General features: G+C 38.2%; 1 protein-coding gene across 23 annotated transcripts in view; it reads left to right on the top strand.

The window, feature by feature from the left end:
- Nucleotides 1-15,577, top strand: part of ABCA16 (ATP binding cassette subfamily A member 16) — a 223,653-nt gene that overhangs the window by 134,235 nt on the left and 73,841 nt on the right. For all 23 annotated transcript variants that reach the window (XM_023616175.2, XM_023616174.2, XM_023616178.2 and 20 more), the window contains 2 exons: nucleotides 9,392-9,563; nucleotides 10,246-10,540. In XM_023616175.2, coding sequence (XP_023471943.2) covers nucleotides 9,392-9,563; nucleotides 10,246-10,540 — 467 coding nt within the window. The remainder of the gene's footprint in view (nucleotides 1-9,391; nucleotides 9,564-10,245; nucleotides 10,541-15,577) is intronic.

Consider the following 15,577-nt stretch of genomic DNA (forward strand, 5'->3'; position numbering starts at 1 on the left):
GTCTTCTGGCGCCCCAAATTTTCTGATGAGAAATCTGCTTATAATCCTGTTAAGGATCCCTTGTATGTGATTATTCACTTCTCTCTTGTTTTCAAGACTTTGATGAAAGAAATTGAAGTAGACACCAACTAATGGAAAGATATCCTGTGTTCATGGATTGGAAGAATTAATATTGTTAAAATGTTCATGCTACCCAAATCCATCTATAGATTCAATGTAATCCCTATCAATTCCAATAGCAGAATTTGAAATTTTTGAATTTTTGGCAGAAATTGAAAAAACTCTAAACTCAGTGTGGGAGCTACAAAAGACCCTGAATAGCCAAAGCAATCCTGAGAAAAAAGAACAAAGCTGGAGGCATCACACTTCCTGATTTCAAACTATAATACAAAGTTACTGTAATCAAAACAGTAAGGTACTGGCATAAAAACAGACACATAAACCAATGGAACAAAGAAGAGAGCCAAGAAATAAACCCACACATTTACAGTAAACTGATCTTCAATAAAGGTGCCCAGAACACACAATGAAGAAAGGATAGTCTCTTCAATAAATGACGTTACGGGGGCTGGCTCCGTGGCCGAGTGGTTAAGTTCACATGCTCCCGCTGCGGCGATCCAGGGTTTGGATCCTGGGCGCAGATATGGCACTGCTCGTCAGGCCATGTTGAGGCAGCATCCCACATCCCACAACTAGAAGGACCTGCAACTAAGATATACAACTGTGTACAGGGGGGTTTGGGAGATAAAGCAGAAAAAAAAAAGATTGGCAACAGTTGTTAGCCCAGGTGCCAAAATAAAATAAAATAAAATAAATAAATGACATTAGGAAAAGTGAACACCCTCATGCAAAAGAATGAAATTGGACCCTTATCTTACATCATACAGAAAGAATCAATTCAAAATAGATGAAAGACTTAAACATAATACCTGAAACTGTAAAACTTCTAGAAGAAAACATTGGAGAAAAACTCATTGACATTGATCTTGGCAATGATTTCTTGGATATGACACGAAAAGCACAGGCAACCAAAGCAAAATCAGACAAGTGAGACTGCATCAAACTAAAAAGCTTCTTCACAGCAAAGGAAACAATCAACTAAATGAAATTGGTACACCCATTATGGACAACAGCATGGAGACTCCTGAAAAAATTAAAAATAGGACTACCATATGATCCAGCAATCCCAGTCTGGGAACTGACAGATATCTGAACTTCAATGTTCATTGAAACATTATTTATAATAGCAAAAAAACATAGAAACAACCTAAATGTCCATCAACAGATAAGTGAATAAAGAAAATTTGGCATATACATACAGTGGAATATTATTCAGACTTAAAAAAGAGGGAAATTCTGCCATTTGCTACAATGTGGATGAACTTGGTAGACATTATGCTAAGTGAAATCAGCTAGACATAGAAGAACACACTACGTGATCTCACTTATATCAGAAGTATAAAATAGTCCCACTTATAGAAGCAGAGTAGAATAGTGGTTTCCAAGCCCTGGAAGGGAGGAAGGAATTGGGGAGATGTTGATCAAAGGGTACAGAATTTCACTTATGCAAGAGGAATAAGTCCTTGAGGTCTACTGTACAGCATAGTGCATATAGTTAACAATACTATATTTTATACTTAAATTTTTTAAGAGGGTAGATCTTATGTTAAATGTTCCTATCAAAAGAACAAAACACAAGAAGCAAGGGAACTTTTAGAAATGACGGTTAAGTTTAGGCCATTGTATATGGTGATGGTTTCATTGGTGTATACTTAAATTCAAACTTATCTAGATGTATACATTAAATATGTACAGCTTTTTTGGATGTCAGTTATACCTCAATAAAAAATTTAATAAAAAAATAAATAAGAGAAAACTCAGGAAGAAGGTAAGGTGGTGACTAGAGCATCATAATTTTTTCTTCTCAGCTTTATTGAGGTATAATTGACAATTAAAAGTTTTGTGTGTATATAAATATATAGGGTGTAAAATGTGATGATTTAATATATGTGTATGTTGTGGAATGATTACAATAATCAAGTTAACTAACACATCTGTCACCTCACATACTTACCTTTTCTGTGTGTGTGTGGTGATACACTTAAGATCTACTCTCTTAGCAACTTTCAAGTATATAATACAGTATTGTTAACTATAGTCACCATGCTGTACATTAGATTTCCAGAATTTATTCATCTTATAACTAAAAGTTTATACCTTTTCACCAACATCTTCCCATTGCCCCCATCCTCCAGCACCTGTAAATCACTATTCTACTCTAGTTCTATGAGTTCAACTTTTTTAGATTCCATGTATAAGATGAGGTACACAATAACAGCAGCTATGTGGGAGCATCAGAGGGAAGACAAAAAGAAAGAATCCCCACTTAGAGTGGAAAACTCTTCTGGTAGATCTGGGAACAATAGCTGAAACTGGGACTGGGTTCTCAGAAATAATTTGTGGTGAGAACAAGGAAGATATGGGAAAGTCAGAGGCTTCTGGGGGGAAGCTGACTCCTTAGACCATTGAAAATACTTACTGAAATACAGACCCTCATTTTGAGGGAAAACTGCAGAGAATAAGACACAAAGTAAGAACTCTGGAAATATAGGACTAAGATGGTTCACATAATAGTGTGGGAGGGAGTCACAGAAGGCAGATTTCTGAATGCATTAGAGAGCTCTCTACATTGACAGGCCATTGTTTTAAATAATTTATATTTAAGAAATCAAAAGGTGGCCCTGGAACTATAAAGTTAAGAAAACTCAACATTCCCCTCTCTTTACCGAGGAATATACATCTGAGAACGCAGGAAAAAAGCCCTCACTTAAACATGATCAACAGAGAAAGATTGTATTTGAACCCCAACAAAGACAGTGTGACAAAAGAGGAAAATGATAACTAATAACATATGCAAAAAATTAAAAAATATGACTACACAGCAATGGAAAACTATAATTTAATACTAAAAAAATACAAGCTAAGTTAGAGAAAAAAGAAATCATGAAAGAAAATTATAGTTAAATTATAAAAGCTCAGAGAAGTGATAGCTAGGAAGTAAGATGACGAAAACAGAACTGACAGTTTAGGAAAGAATTATAAATGAAACTAAAATACATATCAGAAATAAAGACTAAATTAGGAGAAACACAATAGCCAGTAGACAGCACAGAAAGCTCTATAAGAAAATACTGAAATAGAACAAACTCTAAAACTGTAATTCAAACATATTTCCTGAAATAAAACAAAAGTTTTAAAAAGAAAATCACGTGATAATTTCAATTGATGCAGGGAAAGCATTTCACAAAATTCAACACCCTTTCATGATACAAACATTCAATAAACTAGGACTAGAAGGAACCTATTTTAACATAATAAAAGCTATATGTGAAAAACCCTCAACTAACATCATATTCAATTGTGAAATACTGAAAGCTTTTCCTCTAAGATCAGGAACAAGACAAGGATGCCCACTTTTACCACCTCTGTTCAGCATAGTACTGTAAGTTCTGTCCAGAGTAGTTAGGCAGGAAAAAAAGGCATCCAAGTTGGAAAGGAAGAAGTAGAATTATCTCTGTTTGCAAGTGATGTGATCTTATACATGGCATACCCTAAAGATTCCACACACGCACACACACAAAAACTTGTTAGAACCATAAATTCGGCAAAGCACAGAATCAACATGCTAAACAGTTGCATTTCTATACGGTAACAATGAGAAATCCGAAAAAGAGATTAAGAAAGCAATTCCATTTAAAATAGCATAAAAAAAGAATAAAATACTTAAGAATTAAGTTAACCAAGGAGGTTAAAGTCTTGTATAATGAAAACAATAAAACATCATGGAAAGAAATTAAAGAAGATACAAACAAATGGAAAAACATCACATGTTCGTGGACTGGAATACTTAATACTGTTTAAATGGCCATACTACGAAAAGTGACGTACAGATTCAATGCAATCTGTATCAAAATTCCAATGGCGTTTTTCACAGAATTAGCAAAAATAATCCTAAAATTGACATGGAAGTACAAAAGACCCCAAATAGCCAAAACAATCTTAAAAAAGAGGAGAAAAGTTGGAAGACTCACACTTATAGATTTCAAATTCTATTACGAGTCTATAATAACCAAAAAGTATGGTGCTAGCATAAAACAGACACAACGACCCCAGGAACAGAACACAGAGCCCAGAAAAAAACCCACACGTGTATAGTCAAATGATTTTCAACAAGCGTGTAAAGATCATTCCGTGAGAGAAAAGACAGTACTTTTAACGAATATTGCTGGGAAAACTCGATATCCACATGCAAAAGAATGAAGTTGGACCCTTGTCTTACATCATACACAAAATTCTACTCAAAATGGATTAAAGAGTTAAACACAAGACCTGAAACTGTAAAACTCCTAGAAGAAAACAGGCGAAAGCTCACTGACAGTTTTGCCATTGGATTTGATAGCAAAGCACAAGCAACAAAAGCAAAAATAATAGGGACTACATCAAACTAAAAAATTTCTGCACAGAAAAGGAAACACTCAACTAAGTGAAAAGCCAATCTATGGAATGGGAGAAAATATTTGCAGACCATCTATCTGATAAGCAGTTAATATCCAAAAGATATAAAGAACTCATACACTCAATAACAGAAAAATAACCCAGTTTAAAAATGGGCAAGGATTTGTCAAATCTAAAAAAGTTGAACTCACAGTAACAGAGAGTAGAATAGTGGTTACCAGGGGCCAGGGAGTGGTGGAAATGGGAAATGTTACTCAAAGGGTACAAATTTTCATTATAAGATGAATAACTTCTGGAGACCTATAGGTCTCCACAAGTACATATGATGACAACACATACAGTAATATATTGTAAATTTGGAATTTGCTAAGGGAGTAGATCTCAAGTTTTCTCATTTAAGGCCAATGTTTCCTTGTTGATCTTCTACTTGGATGATCTATACATTGGTGTATAGGGAGTGTTAAAGTCCCCTAATATTATTGTGTTACTTTCTATTTCACCTTTTATGTCTGTTAATAATTGCTTCATATATTTAGGTGCTCCTATGTTGGGTGCATACATATTTACAAGTGTTATATCCTCTCATTGGATTGTTCCCTTTATCATTATGTAGTTCCCTTCTTTGTCTCTTGTTACAGTTTTTGTTTTAAAGTCTATTTTGTCTGATAGAAGTATTGCTACCCCAGCTTTCTTTTCATTGCCATTTGCATGGAGTACCATTTCCATTCCGTCACTTTCAGTTTGCGAGTGTCTTAAGGTCTGAAGTGTGTCTCGTGTATGCAGCATATATATGGGTCTTGTTTTTTTATCCAATCAGCCACCTTATCTCTTTTGATTGGAGCATTTAGTTAATTGACATTTAAAGTAACTATGGATAAGTATTTACTTTTGCTATTTTCTTCCTTTTTTCTGGGTTTTTTAGTAGTTCTTCTCTATTCCTTTCTTCTTTTCTTGCTCTCTTCCCTTGTGGTTTGATGGCTTCCTTTAGTATTATGTTTGGGTTCCTTTCTCTTAATTTTTAAATATTTATTATAGGGCTCTGGTTTGTGATTACCATGAGGTTCCTCTATTAAAACCTACATATATAGCAATGTATATTTATTAAGTTGATGGTCTTTTAAGTTTGACCTCTTTCTATAAGCTCTACTCTTTTACTCCCTTCCTCCCACATTTTATGTTTTTGATATCAAATTTAACCTCTTTTTTGTGCATGTGTCTCCATTACCCTCTTATCATAGAAATAGATAATTGTAGTACCTTTGTCTTGTGACCTTCATATTAGTTTCATAGGTGGTTGATCTGCTGCCTTTACTGTATATTTGCCTTTACCAGTGATTTTTATTGTGGCATTTTTTTGGACAATTTTCTTATTCCTATTTGTGGTCTTCTCTCTTCTACTTATATAAGTCCCTTTAGCATTTCTTGTAAGCCTGGTTTCTTGGTGATAAACTCCTTAGTTTTTGCTTGTCTGGAAAACTCTTTATCTCTCTTTCCATTCTGAACGTTAACCTTGCCAGGTAGAGTATTCTTGGCTGTAGGTTTTTTCCTTTCAGCACTTTAAACATATTGTGCCACTCCTTTCTAGCCTGTAAGATTTCTGCTGAGAAATCAGCTGTTGGTCCTATGGGGTTTCCTTTGTATGTAACTTGTTGCCTTTCTCTTGCAGCTTTTAGGATTCTCTCTTTATCTTTTACTCTTGGCATTTTAATTATAATGTGTCTTGGTGTGGGCCTCTTTGGGTTTATCTTGTTTGTTGCTCTCTGTGCTTCCTGTACCTGGATGTCTGTCTCCTTCCTTAGGTTAGGGAAGGTTTTGGCTATTATTTCTTCAAATATATTCTCTGCCCCTTTGTCTCTCTCTTCTCCTTCTGAGACACCTATAATATGGATTTTAGTGTGTTTGATCTTGTCCCAGAAGTCCCTCAGACTGTCGTTTTTCTTTCTAATTCTTTTTTCTTTTATCTGTTCAGCTTGGATGATTTCCTCTAGTCTTTCGTCCAGCTCTCTGATCTCTTCTGTATCATCTACCCTTCTATTGAGACCTTCTAGTGAATTTTTCATTTCCAGTACTGTATTCTTCATTTCTGGTTGGTTCTTTCTCATATTTTCCAATTCTTTGTTGAAGTTCTCATGAATTCATCCATTCTTCTCCCAAGGTCATTGAGCATCCTTGTGACTATTAATTTGTACTCTTTATCAGGTAGCTTGTTTATTTCTGTTTCATTTAGTTCTTTTTCTGAGGATTTGTCCTTATTTGGAACATATTCCTTTGTCTCCTCATTTTGCCTCTTTGTGCTTATATATATGTCTTAGGTAGATCAGCTATGTCTCTTGATCTTGGAGAGGTGGCCTTATGTGAGAGATAACTTATGAGGCCCAGCAGTGTGCTTCCCTCTCATCACCAGTCCCAGATGTTCCAGGAGTGTCCCCTGTGTGGGCTATGTGTGTCCTGTTGTGGCAGGGTTCCTCTTGCTGCAGGTATATGGGGAGACTACGGTGTCCACCTTGTGACTGGTTGTAATACTCAGCTGCATGTGGCTGCTGTGATCACTTCAGTCACTTTATTGGGTGTGGGGAGCCCCAGCACAGTTGGCTGCAAGATCTAATAGCACATTCCTGCTGCAGTTTTTCTGTTGAGTGAGTGGGCCCCCAGCATGGCTGATTACTAGGCTCAGGGACTTACAATTGCTGTAGTCCTCTGGCCTGCAAGGCTGTTATCAGCTCTCTCAGGAGTGCTGCTGGGTGGGGCCAGCCCTGGGCATGGCAATACACAATCGTTTCAGGCATTGGAAGGTGGGGCCAATCCACAATATGACTGTTTGAGAAGCACAAGTCTGCTGCAGCTGACAAGTCCCACTGCCTGCAGGCCCACACACCTCGTCAACACAGTCCTGCCCCATGTGCATGCCCCAACCCACTGAAGTGGACCCACTTACCCCACTGCAGAAGCCTCACATACTCCACTAATGTAGGCTCGCCCCTCCCACATGCCATGCCCTGCAGAGGTGGACCCACTTATCCTGCTGCTGAGGTCCCACACACCCCACCTATGTGGGCCTACAAGTTGCCCAAGGGCTTGCTGTTGGGTGGGGTCAGGTCCTAGGGTGGGCTGAGCTGGATTAAATCAGTACTCTAGTAGGTGAGGTAGACCCCTGCACTAACAGGCCAGGGGAAGAACAGGGAAAGATCTGCCAGTGTCTGTGTCAGCACGCCTGTATATGTCACAATAATGGTTGCTGCCAATGGCTCAGTCCCTGGGGAGACGGTCCCAGCCTCAGGAGTCTCACCTCTCACTGAGGTGCACCCAGAGCCTATCAAGTGAGTCTCTGTACACCAAAGGACTGTTCACCTTTCTTTCTGGTGAATTTAGGTTGCTTTCCAAAACATGTGAATTTGTCCATGGGCCCATTAAGAGCTGGCTTTTCTTTCCCTTATGTCAGATAGCTTTTCTAGGGATATTCCCTGGTGTTGTTAAAAGCCAACAAAGCCAGATATTATGACACTCATCTCAAATGTGCTGACTCCAAAAGCTGCTTATTGTGGCAGAGCTCTCCCACTCAGATCTCCCATTCCTCTAAGCAAAGCTTTGTACCTGAAGATTGCTCCCAGCTGAAGTGCCATGGCTAAAACATAGCTTTTTCCTCTCCATAAAGAAACTTCTGCCTGTTCCACCTCAGTCAGCACTGCCCCTTATTGTGGGGGTTCTTTTCTTCCAGTTTTCAGTTCTCTCTCAGGGGTAATTGTTCCAAGAGTAGTTGTAAATTTGTTGAGCATGTGAGAGGAGGTGAGCTTAGAGTTCTCCTACACTGCTATCTTGCCAGAAATCTCTGAAGTTTTCTCATCACCAAAACAAAAATTGTACCTATGTGAGTTGATGGCTATGTTAATTAGCTTGATTGTGGTAATCATTTCACAGTGTATACACAAATCAAAACATCATGTTCTATACATTAAATATACATAATTTTGTCAATCATACTTCAATAAAGCCAGAGAATAAAAAGAAGATAAATATAAAACAAATGGCATGAAGTTAGGTATAAACCCAAATATATCAATAATTACATTGCATGTAAATGGACTAAATACAATTCAGACGCCACTTTTAAGAGAGTGTGTATATGTTTGTGCCTGTTTATACATATTTGTGGAAAATATCTCATCTGGGTTATTTGTAGGTAATAGGAATATTTTTCCTTTCACTTATTTATACATTCTAATGCTTTCCTAATGGGAATTGATTAGCAATGAATAAAATATGAAGAATAAAAACTTAAAGATGACAGAGAAAATATGCAATGATTATACTGAAAAGGCACAATAGTCCTCAAACCTTTTATTATCAAACAAAAAATAAACATGCTGCAGGGATATTTTAAAGCAGGTTTTTTAATGTGCATTTATTTGATATATTTTTTTAAAGGGTACAGAAGTTGTTGATCTACTCATTACTTGTGAATGTCATAGTTCAGAATTTATTAATGTATTGCATACAAATGCTAATAGGAAGGTATTAAAAAGATTTTGATACTTCTATGGCTTAGAAAAAATACACCTTTCAAATCATATACTTTCTTTCAAGTGTAAAGGTAAGTCCTTTAACTTGAATAAGTTCAGCTTAATAAAACATACATATATAATTGTTTTTCTCATGTTGCCTCAGAATGGTAGAAACTTTGCCATGGATTGGCAGCGGTCTTCTGACTGGTATTTTGGGAGCCACTGTTATCATGCTGCCTCTACTGACAATCAGTGAGAAGGATCAAGGAGTCTTCCAAATTTGGAACCTTGTTTGACACCCCCCCCCAAATAAAATAGGTTGAGGCTATAGTCAAAATGAAATGTTTTGTACTTTTTGTGTATGTGTGTGTATGTAGGGCCCATAAGCTGGCAGATTCTGAAAAGGATATTCAGCCTATCAAGTACCCTTCCTTGAAGAGCCAAAAACTAACACAAGACATGAAGTGGAATGTGAATATGTCCAGTAATTACGAGAGACCAGTTTTTTCTAGATTGAATGAAATTGCTACCATTAAGTTCAATACTGGGGTGAGCATATTCACTAAGAATGTCAACCTTATATCTTTGGCATGGGTATAAGATGTACATTTTGTTTTATATCTGTTGGAGTTTAGCCATCAAAGACCCAGCCAAATATGGAACAGTCTGTATTACCACCCCCTTAATTCCCTGATACAGGGGAAATGGGTTCTAGATAAAGATCACAGCTTTTCCTCTCACCATTGTTATTGCGGAATCACTTTGAAAAGTTCTCATTCATTTTCTCGTAAATTTTCCCTTTGTTCAGTTCTAAGACAAGACCCAAGAGTTATGACTTGTAATCAGAAGATATTGGTTAATCAGATTAGGGGCATTTTCTCACTATGAACCATCGTTTATGTACTGAAACCTAGCAAAGAATAATAGTTGTATACAAGTTTTATGGGGATGTTTCTCTTTAAAATGGAGAAATAGAATGTTTATGGTTTAATATTAAATAAAAGAAATATAATTCTGTTTTTCTGATCAGAATTACTACAAGTATATTAATGAATAAAATCATGATAAGATTTTTAATGCTTTGATTGTTTTCAATTCAAGAATATATTTGCATTGTATGTGTATATCTTTTGCTATAAGTATTTGAAGCATTTATCTTAATTGATTTCAATATGAACATCCTATTTGGGTCACCCACAATTGTAATGCTGTGTTTCTCTCCTCTTTTTAGTTTCCACTTTACTGCCAGCAATTTCGTTCCATGTTTATAAAGAGAGCACTATTCAGTTGGCGCAATTGGAAGTTGATTTTGCTACAGACAACAGTAATTTTGATTGTCACTACATATCTCTTACTAACTACAAAATTGCAGTATGAGCTGCCTGCCAGAGAAATGGATTTGAGTCAATATGGTCGAACAATTGTACCTTACTCAATTTCAGGGAATTCTGAGTTGGCTATGAATCTCACAAAGAACCTTAAGATTTTTCTAAATGCTAAGAATCAAGAACTTCGGGAAGTGCAAGGTAAGACCCATAGGAAAAAAAGGAACTGTGGCTATATGAAGACCTATTTGTATCACTTGTGAAGAAGAGACTTAACTATGGTATTTAGGTACCCATTTCTTTCTTTTTGTACTAATTACCAGTATCTTAGAGGCAAAAAATGTACACTTTAAGACAACTGGCCACAAAAGTTAATAATTAATGGAGGCATTTTGGCTGTAGGGGTTTTTCAGCTAATTGCATCACCTTTGGAGGGTGGGTAAAAGAGCCAAAATACTATATTGTGACACTTACCATAGAATTTTTATTCTGAATAGAATACAAAAATGTTTCTATAAGCTCTCACAGGGTGTAATATTGGTTCCAAGACCTGAAGGTTGTCCTTCAGTCTACTATATTGGCTATTGTAAAAACAGTGCCTGAAAACTTAACAGATTGACTCCTCAGTACTAATTTTTTGAAGGTAGTATAAACATACTTACTTTGTTCAATGCTTACCATTACTAAAAACCATACTAACACCTTCTCTGCATTCTTTCTTAATCCTAAAAACAACCCTTTTGTATAACTTATTTGTTATCTATTTCTGTGTAACAAATTACCCCAAAACCTAGTGGATGGAGAATTTGAATTTTTGGTATGGTTGAATGAACTCAATCTCCCACAAAAGCAACAAAAATACTTGGAAAACAATTTTTTTAAAAATCAATGAATTAGGACACTGGAAATTAACCAGAAAGCACAGGACAAACTAAAAAGTGTCTATTAAAAAAAAAAACTTACTGGAAGTGTCATCGGCATCATGGTGGAGCAAGTTGTTCTCTTTGTCTCTCACCTCTAAATTACAACCAGAAGGCCATCCATAGACCAACAAAGGATTCTCCTCACAGCACACCAGAACGCCTAAGAGATCCATACATCTATACATCTGAAGGTGGGGGACTGCATCTCGCGGGGGCAGTAGAACCAGAGGAGCAGCGGTGGCAGCTCCCAAGACAAGAAGCTCCAGGAACTGTGGCTGCACCTGTGACCAGAGGCTCCAGGAACTGCAGTAACACACATGAACAGAGGCCCCAGGAACCCAGGCAGCCCACATTCCCAGAGGTGCCAGGAACTGCTGCAGCATCTACAACTGGAGGCTTCAGGAATTGCAACAGTACCCACAACCCAGCTCCCTCACCCTTACCCAGCAGTGGCACCTCTGACACTAGCCCTTCCAACAGTGGGAGCTGCATCCAAGACCCTGGGCCTCCAGCAACAGAAGCTGTGCCCATGACCTGAGGTTCCAAGAACTGTGCCAGTACCTGTCACTAGAGGTTCCAGGAGCCATGATGGCATCCATGACTCAGGTACCACTCCCTTCATGGCAGTGGTGGTGTCACCTGTGACCCCCAGTGCAGCTAGCAGTGGTGGTGTCACCCATGACCCCAGCCCAGCCAGCAATGGCAGTGAAACCCATGAACCCAGTGCCCCAAACAGCAGCAGTGCCAGCACCCCCAGAAAACCCAGGAGCAGCAGGCAGGTTGCCCACATGGCAGCAGCACCCAAGGCCACAGAGAGCCTGGTAACAGTCATGGTGGAGCCCACAACCCCAGTCCCCCAACCCATGGCAGCAGCACCTACAGACTCAACAAACACGGATGTACCAGAGGTGCCTGTGACCCCAGCTCCCACCCCACTTTTCCCCTCCCCAACCACAGTCAGGGAACCCATGACTCAGGCGACCCCAGAAGCAGCAGAGGTGCTCCTGAGCCTCGTGACCCCAGTGGCAACACTCATGACTGCAGTGACACCATAACCAGTAAGTCACCAGCAATGTTGGAGGCACAAGCAGCACAAAGAGGGCACTGACAACACCTCTGACAGAAGCAGGGAAGGTGGGAAGTGTAGGCTTTCAAATACAACCAGAAGCAGCTCAGAATCAAAGTAAACAAAGCCTTATCCAAATAAAAAAAAAAGGGTATTTGCTATCACAAATGCACTGGCAAAACAACAACTCATCAAGCATCATGAAAAACTACAATGATGTGGTATCACAAAAAGAAAATGACCATTCTCCAAAAACAAAACCTGAAATCATAGAAGATTGCAATCTAACTGACAGAAAATTCAAAATAGCTGTCATGAAGAAACTCAACAAGCTGCAAGAAAACTCAGAAAGACAGTTCACTGAGCTCAGGAATAAAATTAATGAACAGAAGGAGTACTTCGCCAAAGAGATTTTGAAACTCTGCAAAGGAACCAAACAGAAATTCTGGAGCTGAAGAACTCAATAAATGAGATGAAGAATAAAGTAGAAAGCATTGGAAATAGAGCAGACCATATGGAAGAAAGAATTAGCAAGCCTGAAGATAGAAATCTAGAAATGATTCAGGTGGAAGAGGAGAGAGAACTAAAATTTTTTTTAAATGGAGGAAATTCTACAAGAAATATCCAATTCAATTAGGAAAAGTGACATGAGGATAATGGGTATTCCAGAAGGATAAGAGAGGGAGAAGGGAGCAGAGAGCTTATCTAAAGAAACAGTGACCACAAAGAAAGTACTGAACCTCTATAAAAACAATAAGGTGTGTGACATTTTAACTTTGGATTATTCCTGTCACTCTCCCTCCCCAACTCAATGATATGGTAGCCATGAAAAACCAGTACCCTCACAGTTAATGGAAAGGACTGATCTCTTTAGAGCTCTGTTAAAAGCCCCATCCCAAGACCACTGCCAATACTTTGACTGAAATAGCAGCTCCCTGAAAAACTCCATTCCCAGGGCATTTAGCTGTTGGATTTGAATCAGGACTCAGCTCTTTGGAAAAAGCCCTATGCTCAGGGCATTACTAAAAACAACAGCAACCTGCTGGTAACATCACCACAGTCAGCTAATGCTGTCATTTCAGTTGGGCCAAACAAGAGCCTGGTCAAAAAGTAATTTTAAAGGAATAGCTAGAGAGTTAGATAACCGCAGTGAGCTTTGAAAAGTTCTGATGCTCCTGGGGATCTAGAAGGCTCAGAAGGCTAGTGTGGATGGCCAGAAATGATCTAGAAAAGGAGAAAGCTCCAGCCACCCACCTCTAGTTGACATTGAGCCTCTGTAAAAGCAAGAAGTGAAAGTTGAGGCTGACTTGTAAACTGTCTGAAATTTGAAGGTGTGCCCTTATACACAGATCCCATTGGCAAATGGTGGAAGACTTACTGGCTCTAGGCATTTAAAGAAACCTTTAGCTGATCACTAAATTATACTGACCCAGGGCTGATCCTTAGAAGCCAGCTTAAAAATAAAAGCCAGAATTAGGTTTTTTAAGTCTATCAGAGAACTAAGTGGCTGCACAGTGTACAGAATACAGAATCTACAAAATTAGTCCTTATAAGTCACTAATCAACTGAGCGGTAACAATAAAAAAAAGGAACTGTAACAACAAACACAGAGTGGGGAGAGCAGGGCCACCAAAGTGAGCCCAGAGGGCAGAGCATTAAGCCAATGAGGATTAGACTTGAGCCTTAAAGTCTAATGAGATTTGCCCTGCTAGGTTTCAGATTTGCTTGGGACTCACAACTTCTTTCTTCTTTCTAACTTCTCCCTTTTGGAATGGAAGTGTCTGTCCTACCAATGTCCACCATTGTATTTTGGAAGCAGATAACTTGATGTCTGGTTTCACCAGTTCACAGCTGGAAAGGAATTTTGCCCCAAAATGAATCATACCTCCAGTCTCACCCATACCTGATTTAGATGATATTTTGGACTTAGAGTTGATACTGGAATAGGCTAATACATCTAGGGCTATTGAGATGAGGGGAATATGTTTTGCATGTGAGAAAGACATGAATTTTGGGGAGCCAAAGGGTATAGTGTTATGGGCTGGATTGTGTCCCCCAAAGTTCGTATGTTGAAGTCTTAAGCCCAAGTACCTCATAATGTGACTATATTTGAATATAGGGTCTTTAAAGAGGTAATTAATTTATAATGAAGTCATTAGGGTAAGCCCTAATCCAATAAGACTGGTATCTTTATAAGAAAAGAAGATTAGGACACAGACATGCATACACAGAAGGAAGACCAGGTGAAGACACAGGGAAAAGACAGCCATGTAGAAGTCAAGGAAAAAGGCCTCAGAAGAAACTCAACCCTGCCAACACCTTGATCTCAGACTTCTAGCTTCTAGAACTGCAAGAAAAGAAATTTCTGGTGTTTGAACCACCTGGTCTCTGGTACTTTGTTTTGGCAGCCCCAGAAAACCCATATAGAAAGAAACAGAACAGTATGACACATAAACAAGGGAGGAAAAAACAGCCAGTAGAAAATGTACTTTGATGGAGGCCAAATGTTGAGCTTAGTAGACAAAGACTTTAAATCAGCTATTACAACTATTTTCAAAATACTAAAGCAAATATGTATAAAGAATTAAAGGAAAACATGGCAACTATGTCTCTCTAAGAAGAGATCAGTAATAAAGAAATATAAATGATTTTTTAAAAACAAATGGAAATTCTGTAGTTGAAAAGCATATCTGAAACGAAAAGTTCATCAGAGGGGCTCAACAATGGACTTGAATTGGCAGAAAAATGAATCAGCTAAGTTGAAGGTAGGTCAATAGAGATTATCCAGTCTGTGGAACAGAAAGAAGAAAACTGGGAGGAGGTGAGAACAGAGCTTCTGAGACATATGGGACAACACCAAGCATACCAGCATATGCATAATGGGAGTACTAGAAGGTAAGGAGAGTGATAAAGGGGCAGAAAAATATTTGAAGAAATAATGGCTGAAAACTTCCCATTTGATGAAAAACATTAATATTCACATCCAAGAAGCTCAGTGAACTCTAAGTGTGATAAATTCAAAGATATCCCCACCTAGACACATTGTAATCAAACTGGTGAAAGTCAAAGAGAAAATTTTGAAAGCAGAAGAGAAAAAGGACTCATCACATCAGGAATTATCAATAAGATTAACGTTGACTTTTTGTCAGAAACCCTGGAGACCAGAAGACAGTAGGATGACACAAAGTGCTAAAAGGAAAAATTGTCAACCAAGAATTTTATATCCAGGACATTTCTCCTTCAAAAATG

This window comes from Equus caballus, chromosome 13, assembly GCF_041296265.1.
Source record: "Equus caballus isolate H_3958 breed thoroughbred chromosome 13, TB-T2T, whole genome shotgun sequence".
Classification (NCBI taxonomy): Eukaryota; Metazoa; Chordata; class Mammalia; order Perissodactyla; family Equidae; genus Equus; species Equus caballus.